The 23,018-nt window shown below is 35.7% G+C and overlaps 4 protein-coding genes across 10 annotated transcripts; 2 read left to right on the forward strand and 2 right to left on the reverse strand.

Annotated features, from left to right (window-relative positions):
• LOC111496278 (vacuolar protein sorting-associated protein 26A-like) lies at positions 1-10,609 on the reverse strand. 6 transcript variants are annotated; one of them, XM_023146708.1, is made up of 13 exons: positions 10,332-10,609; positions 9,195-9,351; positions 7,325-7,372; positions 6,959-7,033; positions 3,491-3,565; positions 3,308-3,380; positions 2,912-2,956; positions 2,605-2,716; positions 2,270-2,336; positions 1,655-1,699; positions 1,322-1,377; positions 823-998; positions 1-479 (listed from the first exon to the last, which is right to left on the reverse strand). In XM_023146708.1, exons 3-13 carry the CDS (start codon positions 7,325-7,327, stop codon positions 301-303), a joined length of 906 nt encoding a protein of 301 aa, XP_023002476.1. In that variant the 5' UTR covers positions 7,328-7,372; positions 9,195-9,351; positions 10,332-10,609; the 3' UTR covers positions 1-300. The 6 variants fall into 6 exon arrangements, with proteins under 6 accessions (XP_023002476.1, XP_023002459.1, XP_023002450.1 ...); XM_023146691.1 differs by having other exon boundaries at positions 9,195-9,440; XM_023146682.1 differs by having other exon boundaries at positions 9,195-9,443.
• A 208-nt stretch (positions 10,610-10,817) lies between these two features.
• LOC111470760 (rhodanese-like domain-containing protein 8, chloroplastic) lies at positions 10,818-14,595 on the forward strand. Its single transcript, XM_023116363.1, has 8 exons — positions 10,818-11,282; positions 11,398-11,451; positions 11,763-11,912; positions 12,182-12,323; positions 12,669-12,760; positions 13,511-13,614; positions 13,937-14,206; positions 14,331-14,595. The coding sequence occupies exons 1-8, from the start codon at positions 10,953-10,955 to the stop codon at positions 14,476-14,478; spliced, it is 1,290 nt and encodes a 429-aa protein (XP_022972131.1). The 5' UTR covers positions 10,818-10,952; the 3' UTR covers positions 14,479-14,595.
• Positions 14,596-15,193: 598 nt separating this feature from the next.
• Positions 15,194-21,205, forward strand: LOC111500223 (SNF1-related protein kinase catalytic subunit alpha KIN10-like). 2 transcript variants are annotated; one of them, XM_023151916.1, is made up of 11 exons: positions 15,194-15,373; positions 15,458-15,654; positions 17,047-17,231; positions 17,853-18,035; positions 18,100-18,231; positions 18,834-19,019; positions 19,630-19,719; positions 19,792-19,875; positions 19,945-20,064; positions 20,268-20,519; positions 20,573-20,743. In XM_023151916.1, the coding sequence occupies exons 2-11, from the start codon at positions 15,480-15,482 to the stop codon at positions 20,576-20,578; spliced, it is 1,413 nt and encodes a 470-aa protein (XP_023007684.1). In that variant the 5' UTR covers positions 15,194-15,373; positions 15,458-15,479; the 3' UTR covers positions 20,579-20,743. The 2 variants fall into 2 exon arrangements, with proteins under 2 accessions (XP_023007684.1, XP_023007674.1); XM_023151906.1 differs by lacking the exon at positions 20,573-20,743 and adding an exon at positions 20,972-21,205 and having other exon boundaries at positions 15,195-15,373; positions 20,268-20,495.
• On the reverse strand, positions 21,198-22,507 carry LOC111500232 (DNA-directed RNA polymerase II subunit RPB7-like). The gene is made up of 6 exons (XM_023151929.1): positions 22,358-22,507; positions 22,114-22,279; positions 21,867-21,917; positions 21,704-21,769; positions 21,557-21,625; positions 21,198-21,395 (listed from the first exon to the last, which is right to left on the reverse strand). The coding sequence occupies exons 1-6, from the start codon at positions 22,471-22,473 to the stop codon at positions 21,333-21,335; spliced, it is 531 nt and encodes a 176-aa protein (XP_023007697.1). The 5' UTR covers positions 22,474-22,507; the 3' UTR covers positions 21,198-21,332.
• Positions 22,508-23,018: the final 511 nt, after the last annotated feature.

A 23,018-nucleotide genomic window follows, 5' to 3' on the forward strand; every position in this document is an offset into this window, starting at 1 on the left:
GGGAAAAAAAAAGGGAAACGAATCTACAATTGAGCACGCTAAAACCAGATATCGATGCTCGTGATGAATTTGTTCAACAATTTGGCAACAGCGTTCATATAATCAACACATCCGACTTACCACCAACTAAAAGAAATGCTCTCACCAAGATTTCATGCCTAAGCAAACCAGTCAAACATTTTGCTTGGAAAAGAAATAGACAATTTTCAAGGAAAAAAAAAATGCGCTTTACAGAGGTCTCCCAGTAGTTGATATCCTTCCCAATAGTGACTTTATCTAACAGTATCTGGAGATGAGTAATCAGGAAGTCTCTTGAAGCCTATATATAGTGATCTCCTGCTGCTTGAAATAGCGTCTGTCTTCTTCATCAACAAGAACAAGATTTAAATAATACTTCACACTGAATTTGTTGTTGATATTACGATGCGTAGGCGTCAGCTCATAAGGGCTCAGAAACAATCTGACAGGAATAGATTCACCTAGAGAAGCAAATACAATCTTTTTAAGCTTTCCGATTCATTTGGAACTAAAAAACACAACGCCAGAAAAGTAACTTTCAACGCAGATTACCACACACTGTGTTAGCAAGAAAGTTTAGTATCTCATGTTTTTCAAGGTTGTATGTGTGCAGTTTTTTATTTTGGGCCTATGCCTTGTTAAGCGTGTTTTAGGTGTTCAGTATCTTTGTTACTATTCAAATATCGAAGAAGCGTTTGCTTCATGGAGAAAGAAACAAATGAGGTTTACCATTTAAACACAAATGTCCTACCCTGCATTAGGTAATGGTAATTAAAAAAAAAAAAAGGAGCATTTGGAGCAAACCTCTAACTGGAGCTCCATCCATTAGCTCATACTTAGCTAGTGTCTCTGTCTCGACATGAGTGTTAGCTCCAGATCCCGTTGATTCTCGTCGCCTGATCTCCAGATCCATATTCTTTATCTTGATTCTCACCAGCAAAAAATAAATCTTGCCAATGATAACATCCTTGAGATGGTACCTGAAGATCAAATTGTCTTAACTCACTAAGAAAAGTAATTTTCCATCTCTGAAAGAGACGAGGGGAAAGGCCATTGCTTCCAGTTTGAAAATGATAATAATAATAATAATTAAATAATAAATAAAAACAATTAAAGGTAGCCAATGAAACAGCCCACATGATCAGCTTCTATAAATGCCAATAGAAGTTTATCTAGTCGGTGACAAAAGAACGAATACTTCCTTGAAGATTTAATAAATTCGTCATATAAAACAATGAAGTTGAGGAGGTAGATGTTGCAAGAGCATAGTTCAAACCCCAGCCAGAAAATCTACACTACTTACTTGCTTTTGTTATACTCGAACTCGATGTGCAGACAATCTTCAATCCCGACTTCCATCTAAAACAAAGAGCATAAATAATCAAAATGATCCACAAAGAAGTTGTCTTGCTTAGCAGGTCTAGATAGATATTAGTGACACGCTGCAGCATAAGCATGAAAGCATTTCACGCTACTGAAAGTGAACTGCCACAAACCCTAGTGTGATAAAAAGTGTATTTCATTATGAGTTGACAGCCATAAACTAAATGCTTGTCATTGTAGAAACAAGTGAAAACGGCAGAAAACTATTGTAGTACAAAAAGTTTCAAGGTATGGGGTATCTCACTGTACTGACCTTAATACCATTGTTGATTGATGGAAGGGGTGAATAGTTGCGAACCTGATGCAAACCAATGATTACAGGCTTAGATGTACAGTATCCACATAGGCTAGACAGACTTGTGGCAGTTAACATGTTAAGAAAGAAACAACTAAGCAGAATAACAAGAGTTCAGACTTCTTCCGCCACCAACCTCCATAATTTATGAAAAATAGAACTGTCAGTGCTAGAGATGCAAGTACAAGAAAACCGAATAAGCTTGAAAAGAGGATGAAGCATGAAAAAAAAAAAAACAAACAAACCCAAGAGTAGAGAGACAAAGAAAATGAGCACAAAAATGTTTCATTGAGGCAAGAGCTAATGATGCCATTTTGAAAATAATAATAATAGTAAATAAACTGGAAGATTTTTTTATTATTATTTAAAATGATATAAGATTTTTTGCAAACTCAATGAAGAACACGTCAAGATGAGGAGACTTCATGTCAATTATTGTTAAAGAGAAGAATGCACCTCATCAACGCATGGGCCGAACTACTAGTCTACAATATTCAAGCATACAACATATACATTAACTAACATTGTTCAAAGCAGTGTTATGCCACAGGAAAAAGAAGTTAGAAATGCTACCATAAAGTCTTGATATTCCACTATGCTACCAGCATAACCACGACTGATGGTAACTTTGAGGACATACCTATATAAGGAAATTAAGAAAACACCCGATCAAAACAACCTCTTAGTTTAAAAAAATTGAAATATTAAAATAGAAAAATGTTAAAATACCATGATGTACCATCTAACAAATGTCCAAAATATATAAATAACAATCAAACTAACAATTGAGCATCAATGAGGAGAAATGCATTACCGGCGTGAGGCTGGTTAACATTCAAAAGAGAAGCCAGCAGAAAAGATGATAGCACATTATGAAAGAAAGATCTTAATTCCAAAAGACTATTTACCTCAGCCTCACATTCACCCCATTATATGTCTCATACGGCATTTCAACTGTAGAAAATTCGAATGGGTATGTTTTCCTTTCATATATTTCTCCCGGAACATCCAATTCACGAACTGGAAAAATTAATAAAAGTTAAATGCTGAAGAACATGTTCCACAGGTATGATAATAATGATGCAAAAAATAACATGATGGATGCCTCAAAAACAATGAAACTGTAATTTTCCTTTTTGCACCCTCATAATTCTCTAACCCTTGAAAATGAGCGAAGTTTAAACAGCGTCAAGAATGAACACATATAATACTTACCAAGAGAAGTAAAGTCATAAAAGTTGCCTCTATCAAAATACATCTCTGCAAAAAAGAGTATGAAACTAACAATATCAATTTCTCAAAGAGAGATAGAGAGAGAGAGTATATCAATTTATCAAAGTTTGATGCCCAGAAAGCATGGTCGTTAGCACCAGTAGCATAAGGTAGCCCCATTTTAAAGAAATTACGACAAGAATAAAGCAAAAATAAACATAAGGAAATGCAGCAATATCCCCAATAAAAAAAAATTATATAAAGAACCAATAAGAATACCCTCAAAGCAAGAAGATAAAGAAAAGATTTGGTGGTAAAGAGAGAAACTCGCCGATGTTAAAAATGTATATATAGACAAATAAAAGAAAACTATCATAATGTGAAAGCAGAAGTGCACACCAATTTGACCGAGAAGCTCAATTTTAACACCATTGTGGTCAATCTTCTTTCCTTGTAGAGGATCTACAGTTATCTGAAGCACAATAAGAAAAATGAAAAATGGAATCTAACAGTCTCCAATAAAAAGAAACAAAGTTCATAAAGATTGGCAAAGAAAATGTCAAATTAACAAAATAAATGTACCTTCCCAGTAATATTCTCTTGACTTTGGAAAAGGGGAATCGAAACCATCTGACCATTTTCTTTCTTTAATGAAACCTAAAAGAGAAATGTGTTGAGAAAAATAATGAACAAAAATAACCCTATTCTGCAAAGTGAAAGTATTGTGTAAATGAAAATATATTAGGATTACGGTAAATTTATATCAGTCTTGGTTAAAAAAAATTCTGGCCCTGGATTCAGGCACTTTGATTCCAATTTGGTGTAGCCTAAGAGGATAAAAGGAGAATTCTTTCAGAGAATCAGTTGAATTCTTTCCGAGAATCAATCAAGACTTTAAACGAACAGTTATGGATACAAGAGAGTGATTCACTATTTATAGAGAATTAAAAGAAAATTAAAATCCGAACAGGAAACTAAAAATGATTAATCGAGGATTTAATGAAGATAAACATGAATTTACCCCAATTTGCACTAACCCTACTACATCTTGATTGATATGAGTTTAATACAATTTATTTTACTCCTACTACAAAAACAAAAAAAAAAGAAACATTTTAAAACTCAATAGCTTACACAGACAATAAACTTATATTTATATTTGTACATATATATAGAGAGAGAGCGAGAGACTCCGAATTTTTAGAAGCAGAATGAATTCTCTGCCTCCCTCTACTCTCTCCTCCCAGCTTGCGTAGCCTATAATCTCCGGCCATCATGATTCACCCTCTACCTCCCCTCCCAGAATGGAACAACTCTAACGATCTATCTCAATTGATTGAAAGGTTTTCTCCATTGCTTTTGATGATGATTCTCATGGAAGCTGAGCCCTTATCTATGAAATTGGTTGTGTACCTATACCTTTGCCATCCCCATTACTTGGAAATCACTCCATTTGTCAGCAAAGTCCTTCAACACTTTTCCAATGAATCTTGCTCACACAAGCTCTTCTTGAATTGAGAAATGATGGTCTCTGGGTAGAAAAATTGAAAAATAAGACTGATTTCATTGTCGAAATTAATCAGCTTTTTCATAACAGAGGATGTCATCGCCTTATTATCCCTTCAGAAGAGCAAACATTGTTGGTTTTCCTTCTCTTTTATCTCAGACTATCCAGGAGAAGCTAATATAGGAAGTTGACAAAGAACCGCAAGCTCACATACAAAGAAAACCTTCAACAGCAGACTCAGGCACCCAAATCTGCCCAACCAATCCCCAGCCACAATCCCAACTGGCTGTGTATCAAGTCAACTATTCTCTCAGAGTTTTTGGACTGATAGTCTATTTATCCCTTTCAAGACAACAAAGCTCTGCTTCATTGTTATGGTCAGAGTTTACGTTATCCTCTCTGCCTGAATGACGACTGGACTCTGATTGGAGATTATAGATTGAACTTTTAGACTAGGAATTCCAAAACATCCCAGAAGGAGAACTTGAAAGGTTTTAATGGAGGATGGATTGGACTACTCAATTTGCCTCCAAATTTTTAGGGCAAAAACTTTCATGTCAGTGGAAATAAATACAAAGGTATGAAACAACAACGAACCTTACCTCGTGAAAAATCAACCTAACCGATGATCATATAAAAATCAAGAAGCCTCCTCAAGGCTCCATCCTTATCCACCTTACTATTTTTTTAGGATCCCAATTGTCATTTTCCTGATAACCCAATTTAACCAGCCCTACCATTTGCTACACATAATCCAACTTCCCCTAACCTCGAGAGGCAAACTATTCCATCTCAATTGTTCACAACTCCGTGTACTACAGAATCTATTTTATCATCAATTTGTTCCAACAGCTCCAAGCAATTCCTCTAACTTCCTCCATCACTGAGCCAAATTGTTTCCATTCTACAAGACCGTGGCCTCTGTATTATTGCATTCCACCCGCACCTACTGTGGAAAATTTTTTTGTTACTAAAGTGAAGAAAATAGTTTGCAAAAGAGAGCTAAAGAACCTCACAACCACCGTACATTATGACAAAACTGGATTTATTGGCAGGATCTCCAGTTGATCAATGAAATTTCTCTCTTCAAATGTACATCATTTGGAGTCGTGGAAAAAACCGCCAGTGATCAAACCCACAATTCAAAAGAAAACCACCTCTTTTGTACTTATACAAGAAACAAAGTCGTCCAAGGTCACGACGCGTACAATCAAGTCTATATGGAGCTCATAATACATCAAATGGGCCTCCCTCAATTCTATGCGTCGGATAGGATTATTATTATTATGTGGAGTGATCCAAAATTCACTATTAAGAACTAAGGTCTTTTCTGACTTTCTATTCATAAATTTATGGCTGATGGATTTTCTTTTTGGTTGTCTTCCATTTATGGTCCTTCAGCTAGAGCCTTAAAACAAAATTTTGGCAAGAGTTTCAGGATTTGGTGGGTTTGGGTGGGTCGATGGATCCTTGGTGGAAATTTTAATGAAACTTGTGGGACCTGGGAACACTAGGAACATGCGAATTTAATCAATGAATTGTTAACTTACTTAACATGTCACTTCAAAATGGTTGTTTCACTTGGTCAGGCAATAATGCTCTCACTCTTGGACAAATTTTTGCTCACCAATGATCGTCTTTGGAAGTTTGGGACTGTACAATTACTCAGGCTTGAGCGCACTACTTCCAATCACTATCCATTATCATTTAAATATGGGACCATCTCATGGTGTTTGATCCTTTTCAATTTTTGAAATTCTTGGCTAGTTTTTTGGCCTCATATAACTAAGAGGATTGATCATAAACTACGCAACTGGAAATATGCCAACATATCCGAAGGTGGTAGACAAATTCTTATTCAGGCTACTTTCTATTTACCGATTTATCGCCTCTCTTTGTTCCACCTTCCCACCAAAGTAGCAGTTTTCCTTGGAAAAGATTCTTCGCTAATTTTTTGGGAAGATTCGCAATTGGATGGGGGTATGCACAATGTAAATTGGAAGACAACTCAGCTTCCCCAACTTATGGGGGGCCTTGCGATCAGTAATTGAGAGCATCGAAATGAGGCCCTCTTAGAAAAATGGATTTGGCCTTTTACGAGGAAAATGCTCTCTGGCAGCAGTTTATTGTGGTTAAATACTATTCATCGAGTGCTGAATGTTTTTGGCCATCTCCCTATTTGGGGGGTTTTTCAAAGTCTCCTTGGAGGTATGAGGTATATTAGCCTCACGACTGCTTTTGTTAGTACTAGTATTCAAGTAAAGGTTGGAAAGTCTTCATACAGTTTTTTGACATGATTTATGGGTAAATGGTGGGAAATTAGCTCTAGTTTTCCCTCGGTTATACCAATTGTCAAATAGGCAGCATTAGGGTTGTCTAACTCCTTTTGTTCCATTCAGCAATGGAATTGTTTCTCTTCTAAAAAAAACAATAAGCTTACATAGATACTACCTGTTTATTATTTCAAAAACACGTCTAAATGAGAATTGGAACAAACATTTTCTCTCATTCATTAAATCAGCTAACTACTGAAAACGGGATACCTGCTTGCGTGTTTTCCCATCAGAAAATGCAATTGATATGTTGCAAGATGGCTTAAAAGCTCCAAGCAGGTAATTCTGAAATATCAAAATAAAATTTTAAAAAAAATAAAACACCATCTCATCACAATATTCATGCAAGAAATATTTTAAATAAATAAAATAAATATCAGGAAAATCTCAAATCTCCTTCGAAATAATGACTCTTTTGATAATTGCCAGGTGGGGTACCTTTCTGCAATTCCTTTTGGCAGTTGATATTTCTCATGTGCCACATCGGAATAATTTCCTTCTCAGCAAATAATAAATAACGAAAATAATAAAGTAATTGGCATCAGTAAACAACCTAAGTACATAAATATATATTACCATAATGGTCAGCTATCAACTTGATCTCCAAAACCTGAAGCAACCAGTCTGCATACATCAAGTACAACATCATGCATTACAATCATCCCTATTGGAAACCAAAAAAATTGGCCAAAACTAATTTAACAAAAGGGGCCAAAAAATAGCCACCACAAGAGGAGCCAAACAAGCATGAACTAGATGAAGTCGAAAACACTCCAATTCAGAACTAATTTAGCATTGACACTATATATTTCAACCATTTCCCATATTCAGAACAAATTCAGCATGATAGGGGCTATTGGAAGTGTTTTGGAAAAAAAAATTTAGTTTTTTGAAAAATAATTTAGCAAAACCATGTATAGATGACCATTTTCTTTAAGCTATTGTCTCCTGTTTACTTATAATGTGTTTCCATGGAAAATCACTTTTTAAAATTAGCTGAAGTTAATTTTCCAGGAGATTATAAATAATAATTTTAAGTGCACAATAATCTCTACTTTCAGAAGTAACTCAACATTTTGTTTTGTGTTTTTTTTTTAACAAGAAATTTTAAAGAGACTAATGCTTATGAATACAAATTCCACAAGGGAGTGAAAAAAGAACTAAAAGTGAAGTAACAAGGGCCAAAAAGAAACCCAAAAAGGAATGAAAAAACCAAAGATCTGAGAAGACAAAAAGGCCAACAAACACAACAATGAACCGCGCTAAAAACCAAACCCAGAGAGAGCCCACTAAAAACCACACTAAAGACCAAAGCCAGAGCTTGAGAAGCCACACATGATGCCAGAGACATCCCATTCAAAACCACACTAAAGGCCAACTAAAACTTGTTGAAAGCACCACCAAGCCCAGGATTCGTACTAGGATTCGGAATCCATATTCGAATGTGATGGCTCTAACATTCCCTTACATTCCTGGCGACATCCTACTAGAAGAGGTCTGCTCTAATATCATTTATAACACTTGGAATCCAGATTTTGCATATGATGCCTCTGATACTCCCTGCATTTCCTGCGACATGACCACGTTATCTACTTATCTTGCTTCTAAGAGTGAATAATATCCCTATAGACCAATACGGGTCATTTCAGCATGCTATATTCTCAATCACATACTTTCTAGAAAAGTTCCTACGCGGTCATCCAACATAGAATTTTGCTTAAGAAAAACAAGATTAACTTTGAAGTTCCTAAAATTGAGCCATCAAAAAGGAAAGCACACCTAATTGCATCATATCCTTTACTTGGCGTTACATGCCCACCAACTTCTGCTTAGTTTGTCCTGAATCACATCTTACTAGAAGAGGTCCTACTCTGATAACATTTTTAACACCCCATGCCAAAATTCAAAACAAGATTTGACCAACACTCTTGCATTGTTGGCATTGTGTGGTTGTCTTTTCTTCCTTGTAATCGTGTTATCTCTTGAACTTTATGCATATCGTCGATAAATATTCAAGAAAAACAAATATTGAAGAAATATGAACATAACAGTGGTATTGTCAATTATTGTTTTGTTTGTTGTGCTTTTCTTGCATTTTCAAGTGAAGTTGGGCAAGATACCTAACCATAAACAAATAATTGTTTCCGAAGAATCTTAATGAGAACACCAGATTCCTTGCCTATGGCTTCATCGTGTTCCTTATTCCATAAAGAAAGAGGAAATTCTTGATTTTGATCCATCCTCCAAAACCTTCTACCCACTTAGCCTACTATGCTTTTGAGCATCCATTTTTTGTATTTTAGACCCCAACTTCTACCAAGAAGCAAGAAGTCCCCTGTCAGCAAACCCTTTAAAATCCTTCATTTTAAGCAAAGCCTTATCTTCTGAAAAAGGATTGGTTTAACAATTTTTACAAACTTATTTCTTCAAAATTTCAGAAATATACCTTCAATCTTCAAAAGTATGAAGCCTTATTATAACAAAAACTTCATCGAAGTGTATAACTGCCATCTCCTTTCCTTTTTAAATCCCAAAGAAGCTGAAAAAACTTGGTCATTGTCACAATCATTGCTTCTAAGACGTGCCTCAGAAATATCTTCATTCTGCATGCAAAAATCAACCGGATTTATAGATTGCTGTTGCAATTCATCGAATATCTCCCAAAAAACCATCCAACCTCTTTTTTGAGTCCCTGCTGGAACCATAATACTAATTTTAGCACCTCTATTGGTTAAAAAGAATTTGAATACCAACCAAACTTATTATACGTTTTTGTGAACTCTAAAGAGTCCCTTATCCCCTCTCAACTGATCGAAGAACTTACCATTCAAAGGACTTTTCCAAAGCTGAGCAAAATATTGTTCCAACCAATGCAAAAAAAAAAAAAAAAAAATCATTGAATCTTGATGAAAAAAGAACGATTCCTTTTTTCTTTCTCTCTTCGAGCAACTAATTCCCACAAAGTAAGTGAACCTAAAAATACTTGTTCACGATACTGCAATTACTTCCAAATGCTGGTCGCTCATAATTTTGTTCTAGTATTAAAGACAAGAACAGAAGATGCAAGCAAATAACCCTTAAGATTTGCCATGATTGGAAAATGCTCTACTGTTTTATAATCCTGAAAGCCTGCAATAATATGATATTCTGAGTAGAAAAGGACATACTAGCGAAGTTCTTTCAAACACGTCCCTGCAACACTTAAGGTTGAGAAAAAATGCAAACTTAACAGGATAATTCAACCAAGTGATAGTGGTTTGAACCATTTGGAAACACGTATCAAATGATATTAACCCTCTGTTTGGAACCGAAAGGATTTGGAATCATAACGGACTTGAAATCATCGTCAGGTTTAGTTTGAAAAAAAGAAAAAAAAAAAAAAAAAAAAAAAAAAAAACTAGGATTTGAATTTCAATCTGATCTCAAATCCTGTTTTGTCTCAACCAAATTTCCGTCCAAAATAGGTCGGGTTCGGCAAAACTTCAATAAAATTTCAATTCAGTCCAATTTCACCCTACTTTCGAATGGTTTGAATTAAAGAAATAAAAATGAACAAGAAAAAAGAAAAACGATCCATGCGTACAGAAACTGAGAGAGGTTGAGGTTGCGAGTGAGAACTTTGGAGACCAGCAGAAGAAGGCTGCGCAGTCCTGCGTGCTGGCGCGGTTGCAGCAGAGATAAAGATAGTGAAAGAAGAATGAAATGAGCCGTTCCGACGAAGGAGTGCCGGCGTACGACTGTGGCGAAGACGATGTGCCGGCTTGGGTTGTAGAAGAAACAGGGATGCGTGGAAGAACGAAGAAGGAGAAAGGGGAGAAGAAAATACCGTAGATGTGAGCTTCCGGATGGAGGGCGTTGGGTTTTTTTTTTTTTTTTTTTTTTAATTTTAGAATTTAATTTTTTTTAATTAAATTATAAGCTTTTGCGGGAGTAGCCACAGACAGGTCTCCACCTGGATTCTGTTTAAGATAAGGGATTAATAATTAGATCTATTCACCATGTTTGTGGACGAGCTAAGCTAACCCTTGAATACCAAAGCCCTTAAAGCTAGGGTGGAGCTTTCCGCTCCCGCTTCTATCTCGAGATTCTGTAACATTTTTTTAATTGTTCTTATTTTTTAGAATCCCTAAAAATTCAATATCCATTAGGAGTTGGGGATTGGGCAAGGTGAAACCACCACCATTTCTATGGCTTGTAGCTTCCAATGCAGCTGCCATTGTCACTGACGATACTGGACACTGGTAATGCGGCAGCCATGGCTACGATTACTCTTATCCACAGACCAACCATTTCTTGTACAATCAATTTCTCCATTACTGCCATTAGAGTTCCGCTCCGACACAGGAAATGGAAGCCGAGGCAAATTGCAGTTGCCTCGTCCTCTGTCTCTCTATCGAACTCACGGCCAAACGAGGAACATCGTCGGCTTCTTCCCGAAACTTCGGAGGAAGATTTCTTAGTCGTTAATTTCTACCATTTTGTGTCCATTGAAGACCCCGAAGCTGAGGTCGCTAAGCATCTCTACTTTATGAGGGTAATTTCTTTGTCCAAACTATTGAATTCACAGTTACAATTCACAAACCTAGAAATTGGGATTTGGGTAACTTGATGAACGAAATTTATAATGTGCTCTCTGTTTTTTCGTTTAGGATTTGAATATACATGGCCGAATCTACCTGAATGAACAAGGAATTAACGCGCAGGTATTGTGTTCCGAATGGTATCTTTATTTCCATGTATTTGTATTGTTCTGAATGAGATCCATTAACTCCCAAGTTTGATATTTGTTTCGTACCTTTTTTCCATTTTGAATTCTCCAGATTTTCGGTGCCTGTTGACATTAATATGCATGAACATGTTACATATTATCCTGTAATTCTCTTTAAATGTTTTTGTTTAGTCTTTGAACCTTAAACACCAAGATCAAATGCCTAATGAATCATTAATCATCTCTTATTTACTTTCTATTTGCTGCTGGTTTCTTTTCATGCTAATCATATATTTATTGGTTCAGTACAGTGGGCCATCAAAAGATGTTCTTGCTTATGCAAACTGGTTAAGAGAAGATCCCAGATTTTCTGATATCCTAGTTCAAGTTTCTCCAGCAATAAATGGTCATGCCTTTCCCAAGCTGAAGTTGCGTTATAAGACCTCACTTGTACAAGTGAGCAAAACCACTTACTTTAGGATGAATATATTGTTTACTTTTTTTTTCTTCTTCTGTTGAGCTTCATTTATTCTCTTCCTAGAGTACTCAAAACTGTCTGATTTCAATACGTTGTGGATAGAACTTGTAGGAGTTTATCAGATGCATAAAATTACTATAGTACACGACAACAACTATTTGAATGACTTATCTCTAATTTGTTGGTTCGATGGGAGAGAGGAGGAACATTCGCTAACTTGTAAGCTTTTTTTTTCTTTTTTCCTTAGTTGGAAGGCGATTTTTCACATCTTCCTTTTCTTGATCCATCAAAGCGAGCAACGCCTTTAACTCCATCTGAGTGGAGAGAAAGGTTGGAAACAATGAATAGGAATAAGGATACAAAGTATATTTTATTGGATATGAGAAATGGTACGTACTTCTCTTCCATAATCTTTTCTCATTCAATTTTCTTATAAAAGATGCTTATGATTGTATATTTAAATATTCCCTCAAATGGACCATTAAAAGTTAGTATTTTTTTACATGTTCTGTTCGATATTGAATTTAGAATATGCAATTTTTTTACTACAGTTCGTTTACTTTTGGTTCTTTTCTTGGAAATAAGATTGAAACAGCTCTCTTTGATGACTTTGAGGAACTAAGACAAAGGAGCTTTGTTCCTCTAGCTTTTGGTGTTTGGGCATTTTAGTTGCATTGTTGGTTCTCGTGTTTACTTCATTTTGTTAAAATTGCTATCTAATTGCATATATTCAGGATATGAGTGGGACATTGGTCATTTCCAAGGTGCTCAGCGGCCAACTGTGGACAACTTTAGGTGCACATCATTTGGTTTGTCCCAAACTGAGGTATGTCAACTGTGGAACATGTTGTAGGAATTGACGTCAAATCAGTCGGTCACCGACGGTAAAAAGAATAGCAGATAACAAGGACACAGATCTTTTAAAAACTCTTCTTTAGCATCAACAATCACTTTGAGTATTCTATTAAAACATTGATATAATTTTTTTTTATGAATAACCGAGCTTTCATTGAGGAAAAAAAGGAAAGAATACAACACAAAAAAAGCCCACAAAAGGGAATGAAAATACGAAAAGAGGCTCTAACCCAGTAAAATCAGACCTAGAGAGTAATTACAACAAGCTTTTGTCAATAAAGCTCAGAGAGAAAGAGAGGCATAGAATCTAACTAAGGATCACACATCATTAGAAGATCTCTCCGAAACTCCTACAGTACCCCAAGTCTGTCACAAAAACAACCATTTTCTCACGAGTTTGATATTAATTCTTGCTCTCTGTCTTCCTTTAAGTGGTTTCTCGTTCCAATGAATTTCTTCCTCAGAACTAATTTCATTTGTAATAATTTTCAGAATAAATTTTGCTGTATTTGGATTTCAGTTGGTGTAGTAATTTCAATATATTGATGTTTGGTACCTCTTTTGTCATCCTTTGAGTAGAAGACCCTCACTTTTTTTCCCCTAAGTTGTGAGCGAATAACTTTGTTCTTTGTGATTGGGATATGTAAAGAAATAAAGATAACTTGTGGAGCTTTCAACAGGTGTGATCTGTTCGCTAACGTCCCTATTTATGCTTATTTAGGATGCTGCTTCTGATCCTTTGGCAAATGCTGACAAAGAGAAGACAGAGGTATTGATGTATTGCACGGGCGGTATCCGTTGTGATGTATATTCGACAATTCTAAGGTAAACCAATTTTTGTATCTGTACCATCCTTCTTCAGATCAAACACAGAAGTTATGGTGGGGCGGTTATAAATCGAGGGAGTTAGAGAGTTGGAGATTGAGCTTAACTTTGGGAGTCGGTTATCTTGTGGCCGAGGGAGATAGCCCTCTTGAAAGGCTACTACCATTGCATGCTCTATTCATATTACAATAGATTTTAGTGCTATTTTTCTTTCCCCTCTTCCTTACCAGCACCCTATTCACCATGATAGACATCTTGGGCACAATGTTGATCTGGTGTGTGGATGAAGTCATGATTATTCCTTTTTGTATCATTGTTGCAGGGAAAGGGGGTTTCAAAACATTTTGACCTTAAAAGGAGGAGTCACTAATTATCTAAAAGATGAAGGTATCGAGCAATGGGTTGGTAATTTGTTCGTGTTCGACTCACGACTCTCACTGCCTCCATCAGCCTACAACCCCGAAGTTGAATCAAGCAGAACCCCTCAATTTTTTGGGAATAATGCATTCGCCAAATGCTATATCTGTACTTCCAAGGTTTCTCAATTAAGGCACCGAAATTGTGCGAATCTCGACTGCAATCTACTATTTCTGTAAGTCTGGTTTGCAAGTTTTGGCTACACTCGTTCCTGATCTCTGATCATTACTTGCTGTGTCGTTGGTTTAATTCCAAAGCAAAAATGGATTGGGTAATGGAATGAGTTTGTCTGGTTTCAGATGCTGTAAAGATTGCGTGGAGGAGTTGAGAGGATGCTGCTGTACAGAATGCACAAGTTCACCTCGTCTTAGACCTGTTTTAGCAGACCCTCAAAGATATCAGAAATGGCACATCTACCGCGACTTTGGACGTGAACAGGCAAGCTAATTTCTGTTTCAAAAACTGCACTTCACTGTGCTACAACAATTCTAATCTCCTCCAGCTTTGTAGCTTTTGCTTTCACAATTTTCAAATACAAGAATGAGAGCAAGAAATTTTAAATAATTTTGAATTTGTCAAACATAAGATAAAATTCAGGAATCAGGTACACACAAACCAGAGAAGTTAAATAGGGTGGGAATGAATTAATTGCCTTGAATGTTTCATTTCGATATCACAATCCACCATCTTTTGGTTTGCTGGCATATTGCTTATGGTTTTGATATCATTTATAACCGCCTTAAGTTCATAGCTAGTAAATATTATCTTGTTTGGAATTTTTCTTCAAGGATTTCTATTCAAGACGTGTATGTTGGAGAGATTTCTATACCATTATAAAAAATGTTTCGTTTTCCTCTCTCCAATTAATGTGAGATCTCACATAGATGTCTACATTCTTACTAGAAATGTTTATTTTCTCTCTCTTCAACTAATGCGAGATTTTTTAGAGTTAAAATAAAAAATCAAAATAAATTTCTAGTATTAACTCGATCAAATTCAAATTAATTACTTTATAAAGTCAAGTCAATTTTAATTAAAAAATCAATTTTGTTAGATAAAAAAATAAAAACATCATTTTCTAATTTCCCCCAGTAATTGATTTTCTAATAATTATTTTGTTATCAAATAAAAGAAAAATAAACAAACATATAGAGAGAAGGTTGAATGGTGAAGAACACAGCATTAAATTATTCGATGAAGACAGAAGGCATCGCTATTACCCTCCCATTGGCCTTCTCTTTTTCATCAATTTCAAATTGCCCAAATTACCCTTTCCGCCATTAAAGCACCTTCCTCCTCCACTTCAGTCTTCAGAAGATCGGTAGAACACAGAGATTCAGAGGTTCCATTTCCAGGCCCTTCCTTTTGATTTTTTCTTTTGGAATTTCTTGTTTCTTTTTTTAGCTAACTTAAAATATTTAAAAAGGGGTTTCTGAAAGTTGGTTAAAATGGAAGATAGAAGAAGAAGGGATGTGTTTCTGGGGAATTACAAGCTTGGAAGAACCATCGGAGAAGGTTCAACCGGAAAAGTTCGAGTTGCAGAACATATGTTAACAGGACATAAAGTTGCGATTAAGATCCTCAATCGCAACAAGATTGCAGAGATGGGTTTAGAAGATAAAGGTTTGTTCTGTTCATTACCAATTTTCTATAAATTAATTGGGATTTTTTATGTTTTCACTTTTACAATTATATTTATCCAATCATGAACACAATTACAGAATACTTTGTTCATTGAATCTTCGAAAATGGTGCAAAGTACATCACATTAAATTCCTAATGTACAAGCGTTTTCTCTTCTTTCACAATATTTGTTTAAAATGATCTCCAAATACAAAATGAGCAAAAGTACCTAAAACACTTGGATCTAAACAAAAACAATGTCTAGAAACTCGTAAATCACTTTTAGAATAACTTTACTGAAGTATGTTTGTAACAGTTTAATAAATATTGTCTATTTTTGTCTGTTATGTATCACCGTCAGTCTCATGGTTCTAAAACATGTTTGTTAGAGGGCATGTTTGCTAAAAAAAATATTATCTGTTTTGGCCTGTTATGTATCAGGGTCACAAACATGTTTGCTAAAAAAAATATTATCTGTTTTGGCCTGTTATGTATCAGGGTCAGTCTCACGGATGTTTGTTAGAGAGAGTATGTTTGTAACCGTTAAACTACTCATAAATATTGTTTGTTTTGGCCGGTTAAGTATCACGGTCAGTCTCACTGTTCTCAAACATGTTTATTAGAGAGAGTATGTTTGTAACCAATTAAACTGCTAATAAATATTGTCTGTTTTGGTCTGTTATGTCTCATCGTCAGTCTCACAGTTCTAAAACATGTTTGTTAAAGGGAGGTTTCCACATCACTATAAGAAGAGAAGATTCGTTCCACAATATTTAGCCAAAAAAAATGCCTCAAATTCATAGATGATATGTTCAAACTTTTTATTTCCAAAACCCTAAGCCACTTCTTCTTTATTTTCTCCCTTCTTTTAATTTCCAAATTAAACATCGAGCCCGAGACAAACTAAAAATGACCAAAATGCCCCTCAGACATGGACCATTGACTGAACTTTACTCTGCTCGACATCATAAAATTTAGCTCCTAAGATCCTTAAAAAAAAATATGTGAACTTATATTTAAAAAGGAAATGTTAGGAAAGTTCATTCCTTCCTAGGCCGAGTATTATAGATTCTCACACATACAAATAGTCACATCTCAAATTAACATACGTACAAAAGATCCCATAACGTTTCAAATATATCAACTTCAAGTATGCATAACACACGATAATTTATTATCAATCACATACAAACCGCTAAAAATGTTTAAAAGAGAAGCTAACTAATAGAAGAGTACTTCATCTTAATTTAATCGCTCTAGTTCTCTTTCCGGGCGGTTGTGGGTGAGGTGGGATTCGAACTACCTTAATTAAAATGAAAGCGTATAAAGTATTATAGATAGAGACATAGTTGAAACTTATGAAAAAGGTTTGTGATTTTAAAATGAATGCAGTAAGAAGAGAGCTACAAATAATGAAGTTGTTTATGCATCCTCACATAGTACAACTCTATGAGGTTATAGAGACACCAACTGCTACCTGTGTAGTGATGGAGTTTGTCAAGTTTGGAGAACTTTTTTATTATATTGCGGAGAATGGCAGGTTGAAGGAAGATGAAGCTCGTAGACTCTTCCAACAGGTATCATATATATCCTCTACTTCCATCATGTTTAGGACGTTTCGTTCACTCACCGAGTACTCGTTTGATAACATTCCAATTTCCCGTTTCTTGTTTTTTGTTTCTCCGTTTGTTGGAAGCAAACATGTTCGAGAACTCATCTTGTTTCTCGTTTCTAAAAAAAGGCAAAATTTGAGAAACTACTAAGCACAAAACGAGAACGGTTTAGAATATTTAGTCCTGAATGTATCATATTTGACCCTGGACTATAGGCAAATATCTTGTATGATTGAGGATATTTAGTCTTCCATTACGGTTTACCATAGGTATCATATTTGTCCATTTATTATAGGCAAATATCTTGTATCCATTTATTGCTCTTTCCATTTCCTTTGTAATTTATTTGATTCGGTAAATGATTATAAATAGAGAACTTTTACCACCATTTAGATGGAGTGGTTTTAACAAATATTCTCAAGAACGTTATCAAATACGGTTCATGAACTCCTTAGACATTTAAAAACAAATTCAAGACAGTTTTGATTATTCCAAGAATCATAGTAGGTTTACTAAGCTTTCATCATCTGATATTGAAGAGTCAAGAAAAGTGATATGAACTGATATTGAGGATTATTGGGACAGGTGATATCAGGAGTTGAGCACTGCCACAGAAACATGATAGTCCACAGGGATCTTAAGGCTGAGAATGTGCTTTTGGATACCAATTTGAATGTAAAGATAGCAGATTTTGGTTTTAGCAATGTGATGTATGATGGGCATTTCCTGAAAACAAGCTGTGGGAGTCCTAACTATGCTGCTCCGGAGGTACAACTTCTTACCAACCCCTAACCAAAACTAGTCTTCAAACACCCTAATTTTGAATCCACAGGTTATTTCTGGTAAACTCTATGCTGGCCCTGAAGTAGACATATGGAGCTGTGGGGTTATATTGTATGCACTCTTATGTGGTTTTCTTCCATTTGAGAGCGAAAACATCGCCCTTCTTTATCAAAAAATAAAGGTAACTACCCCTAGCAGATATTGTCCTATTTGAACTTTCCCTTTCGAGCTTTCCCTCAAGGTTAGGAAGAGGTTTCCACACCCTTATAAAGGGTATTTCGTTATCCTCCCCAATCGATGAAGAGGTTAACACACCCTTATGAAGGGTATTTCGTTATCCTCCCCAATCGATGTAGAATCTCACAATTCACTCCCCTTCGAGGCCCAGCTTCCTCGCTAGCACTCGTTCCTTTCTCCAATCGATGTGGCATCTCCCAATCCACCCCCATTCGGGCCCAGTGTCCTTGCTGGCACACCGCCTCGTGTCCACCCCCTTTCGAGACTCAGCCTCCTCTCTGGCACATCGCCCGATGTCTGGCTCTAGCTTTGATACCATTTATAACAAATCAAGTCCACCGCTAGTAGATATTGTCTTTTATGGTCTTTCCCTCAAAGGTTTTCTAAAACACATCGGCTGGAGAGAGGTTTCCACACCCCCTTATAAAGGGTATTTAGTTCTCCTTTTCGATTTCCGACTGACCGACCTGGGTTCTTAAGCTTTTGAGTTTCTTTCATTATAGTCTCCCAACTTTTGAACTAAATATTATTTTGTATGAACTTTAGAACGGAGTTTATAGGATTCCAAATTTCATATCACCTGCCGCAAGAAACTTGATATCAAGGATACTTGTAGTTGATCCATTGAGACGAATAACTATTCCTCAAATTCGTCAGCATCCCTGGTTTCAAGCTCATCTTCCTCGCTATTTAGCAGTGAAACCAACGGCTATCATCCAACAATATGAAAAGGTTAGTGATTTACTTTCGAAAGCTCATGGCATTCAAAATGCATACCCATTTGTTCTTGTTAAAAGTTGATGAAACTTGTTGAGTACATAATTTGAATTACTGGTAGCATTTATGTTGGCGTTATGTGGTAGTGATTTGTTAGTAGACTGAATGTGGCTTAGTCGTGTTGAGAGATTGTTACATGATTGTTACATGGTATCAGAGCGATCATGTTTTTATGTCGTATAGAGGCAAGTTTGGATATCCCTATTCCTAATAAGTAGTTAGTCGAGATCGTCCTAGTCAACTTGTGTGGAAGGAGCCCAACAACCTCATTCTTGTCTTGTATGCAGTACTCATTGAAAATTAGAATCAAGGACTCCACGATCTCATGTCCTTAGGTTGATTCTCATCATTCATTTTGAACCCACTTACTCCTGTTGGAATGAGTGTCGAAGTCATGAAGGGAAAGGAGCCCGCATGATATCATGGCATACAGAGACACTGTAATATACGTGTTCATACTAATCATAACAGGGAAGTCTCCCTATGCATGTGACATACAAAATGCATGAGGTCCTCATACTTTAAATTCGGGTCGGCTTAGTTTTATGTTCATATGGTTTTGCAGATCGATGAGGATGTTCTCCAAAGAGTGGTTCTGATGGGGTTTGACAGGAACACACTGATTCAATCTATTCAAAATAGAACTCCAAATGAGGTTATTTCTTAACTAAATGATTAAGCTTATATCTATTATTGTAAATATGTAATTACTTCCACCTTGTTTTAGGGAACGGTCTCCTACTATTTTCTGCTGGGCGATCGGTTCCCTATTTCTGATGGCTATCTTGGTGCCGAGGCTCAAGAATCAATGGTAAGTTCATTAGTTTTGAGTTCATAAATGTTGAAATAGTCACCAAACTCAAAGACATGTTATGCTTAGGAACCGAACCATAAGCGTCCAGTTGCTGCTACACTGCCCTCTTTCGAACGTATGAATGATGAAGTTGTGGGCATCACTCCTCAGATTCCAGCTGATGGGAAGTGGGCTCTAGGATTACAGGTTTGTTTATCTTTTCATAACCGTTTCAAAACTACTTATTAATGAAAATTCGATAGATGGTTGGAAAAAATATTAATGATGACTAAAACTGTGATATCTCACTTCGATTGGAGAGGGGAACTAAGTACGTAACGGGCCAAAGCAGATAATACCTGCTAATAGTGGCTGGGTTTGATGACAAACTGGTGGTGTGTATTTGGTAGGCTAAAGCAAACCCACGCGATATAATGATAAAAGTGCTTAAAGTGCTGCAAGAACTGAATGTGTGTTGGAAGAAAATTGGTGATTACAGTATGAAATGTAAGCTAACAACAGATACTCCAACCCATCACCAACCACTGCCTGCAAATTTTGCCTTCAACAAACATTCAATACTTTTGGAGCTCAATAATGTCACCATACTACAAAATGTGGTCAAGTTCGAACTCCAGGTACGCCTTAATTTCATACTCATTTTTCAAATCGTTATAAAGCACCTATTTTTCATTGATCAAAGGGTATTTTCATGGGCTAGCCTTGTATTGCATGATCTCAGTCGTTGCTTTCTGTTCATATAATGCATACAACTCTAGTTGTTAGTTGGGACGGTTCAATGGTTCTATATAATGTTGGAGTCCCGCATTAGTTAACTAAAGGAAAGACCCCGAGTATATAAATAAGGAATACTATCCAGAAAATTTTATTTCAATCCGATCTAAAACTATTAGTATGAAATCTTTTCAAAAAACTAAAAGAAAAGACATGGGAACTTGAAGTGAACAATATTATATTCATGTAGTGATCATGTTCGTAATCTAACGTGGGAATACGTTATTTTTTATTATTTAACAAATGAATAATGTTGATTTGTATGATATCAAAACATGATGGTAACTCAATGTTAATTTCTTCCTTTGTTATTGCACAGCTATATAAAATGCCCGAGGAAAAGTATGTGGTTGATCTACAAAAGATCCAAGGCCCCGAGTTTCTATTCTTAAATCTTTGTGCTACTTTCATTTCTCAACTTCGAGTTGATTAAACTATGTAATAACACAATTTTATATCACACAAGATCGAGTTATACTCGAATTAAATAAGTTGTATTTATATATGTTATAAAATATACTATAAACATAATTGAGATTATGGCGTTCAAAAATTTACGAGAACTTTTAGTCAAAACTCATTATAATTCCGAATAACATGAATATGTAAACAAAGTAATTAGCTAAAGGAAAGTACCACCACCCCCATTGCGAGGAAGAATTTGTTGAACAAGATTGCAGCTAAGCCGCCGAAGGATCATTTATGACACCCATGAAATCGTCTTTGATGGTTCCAACACAAAACTGCAAACCAACCAACCCAATAGTGTTAATAAATGACACAACAAAGTAAGCATAAGCTCGACTCGATTTGGTAAGTTCTTAGCTCGTTAAACCATATAGTTCAACCAAAAACTTGAAAGAATATGTAAAGAAATTTGAAATCATGGTCGTGATTGGCATACAATTTCAGTAGCATCTACTCGAGTCCCGATTATCTTTAATCGAACTTCACTGTCCTTTTGGATCTTAACCTATAAGAAAACTTAAAGTAATTTATAAGCAAATTTAACGCAACAAGAGTATTAGTTTTTGATGTTTAAGAAATATACTGATCCATCTGAAGTGGTATAGTTTGGAATATCTCCGGACTGAAATTCCATATCATCTGGTATCAACTGAAATAGAAGATATGAGATGAGTTCATTCAACATACCCCTTAATGATGTTTAATTCAACATGACACAAAGAAAGTTGAGTAAGAAACATCCTTACATGATTAGAAACAAAAATCTGAATGGGTCCAGCTTCAGCAAAGAAACCCATCTACATAATAGTCCCATTAGAGCAGTCATATTCATGCTCATCACCAAAAACAAACAAACGCATAAGTGTTAGACGACGAATACGACTCTCCACAATAGTATGATATTGTCCACTTAAGCATAAACTCTCGTGACTTTACTTTGGACTTTCCACAAAGCTCTCATACCAATGGAGATAGTATTCCTAAATTACCCACCTTGTTTACCATAGAAACAAAAGCTTCCAAGATTTCACCCTTGAAAGGCCGAAACACAACACATTGATACTTAACAGGAAAGGTCACAAAGCCCGTCCCATCACGGATCAACCCTTTCCCAACTTTCTCGATGCCCGTAATGGCCACTACAAAACCATGCCGTCCGCTGTGCCAAATCTAATATGAAACCGCCAAATTCTACGTAGAATTGAACAAAAAGAAACGAAGAGTTAGAAGAAGAAACCTGCAAGTGCCCTCCACCTCTTTCATGAGCTTGGTTACGAGGCTGTCGCGGAGCCCACGCCCGAAGTGCCGTGGATGCAGCTGCGTGTTCCTCTCCAACACAATGTGGAAGAACATTATGGGGTTCCTTCTCGGCGATGAGCGGCTGCCGGCGTTGGCTCTGTCAATTAAAGCAACTCAACAAACTAACTCAACAAGACTCGGTCTTTGTATACATCACATTTTTTTTTTTTTTCTATAAATAATCAGTCATCCAACTAAATTAAAATCCAAAATTAATGAATTTTTTATTATTTCAGTTAACTCAATCAAATTTGTCTTAATTTTACTAATTTCAGTTTAATTTACCCAAATTAGATCTCCAACCATTTTAATTAAATTTAATTCTCCTAATAATTATAATATACTTTGTCACAAAATTTCATTTAATTATCTTTTGAACTTAATTTATTAGACTTAACTTTTATATAAATTAAACCTAGTAGTGCTATTCACATTCATTTATTATTATTATCCCATAGTTATAATTTAAATACCATAAATTATTTTAGCACAAAAAACAAACAAACAAACAAACGTATTGGGCTTATTAAATATTTATCAATATTTTTATTTTGAATTACAAAATTTTCCTTAATTTACTTTAATAATTTTTAGTATTT

The sequence above is a fragment of the Cucurbita maxima genome, unplaced genomic scaffold, assembly GCF_002738345.1.
Source record: "Cucurbita maxima cultivar Rimu unplaced genomic scaffold, Cmax_1.0 Cma_Scf00002, whole genome shotgun sequence".
NCBI classification, from domain to species: domain Eukaryota; kingdom Viridiplantae; phylum Streptophyta; class Magnoliopsida; order Cucurbitales; family Cucurbitaceae; genus Cucurbita; species Cucurbita maxima.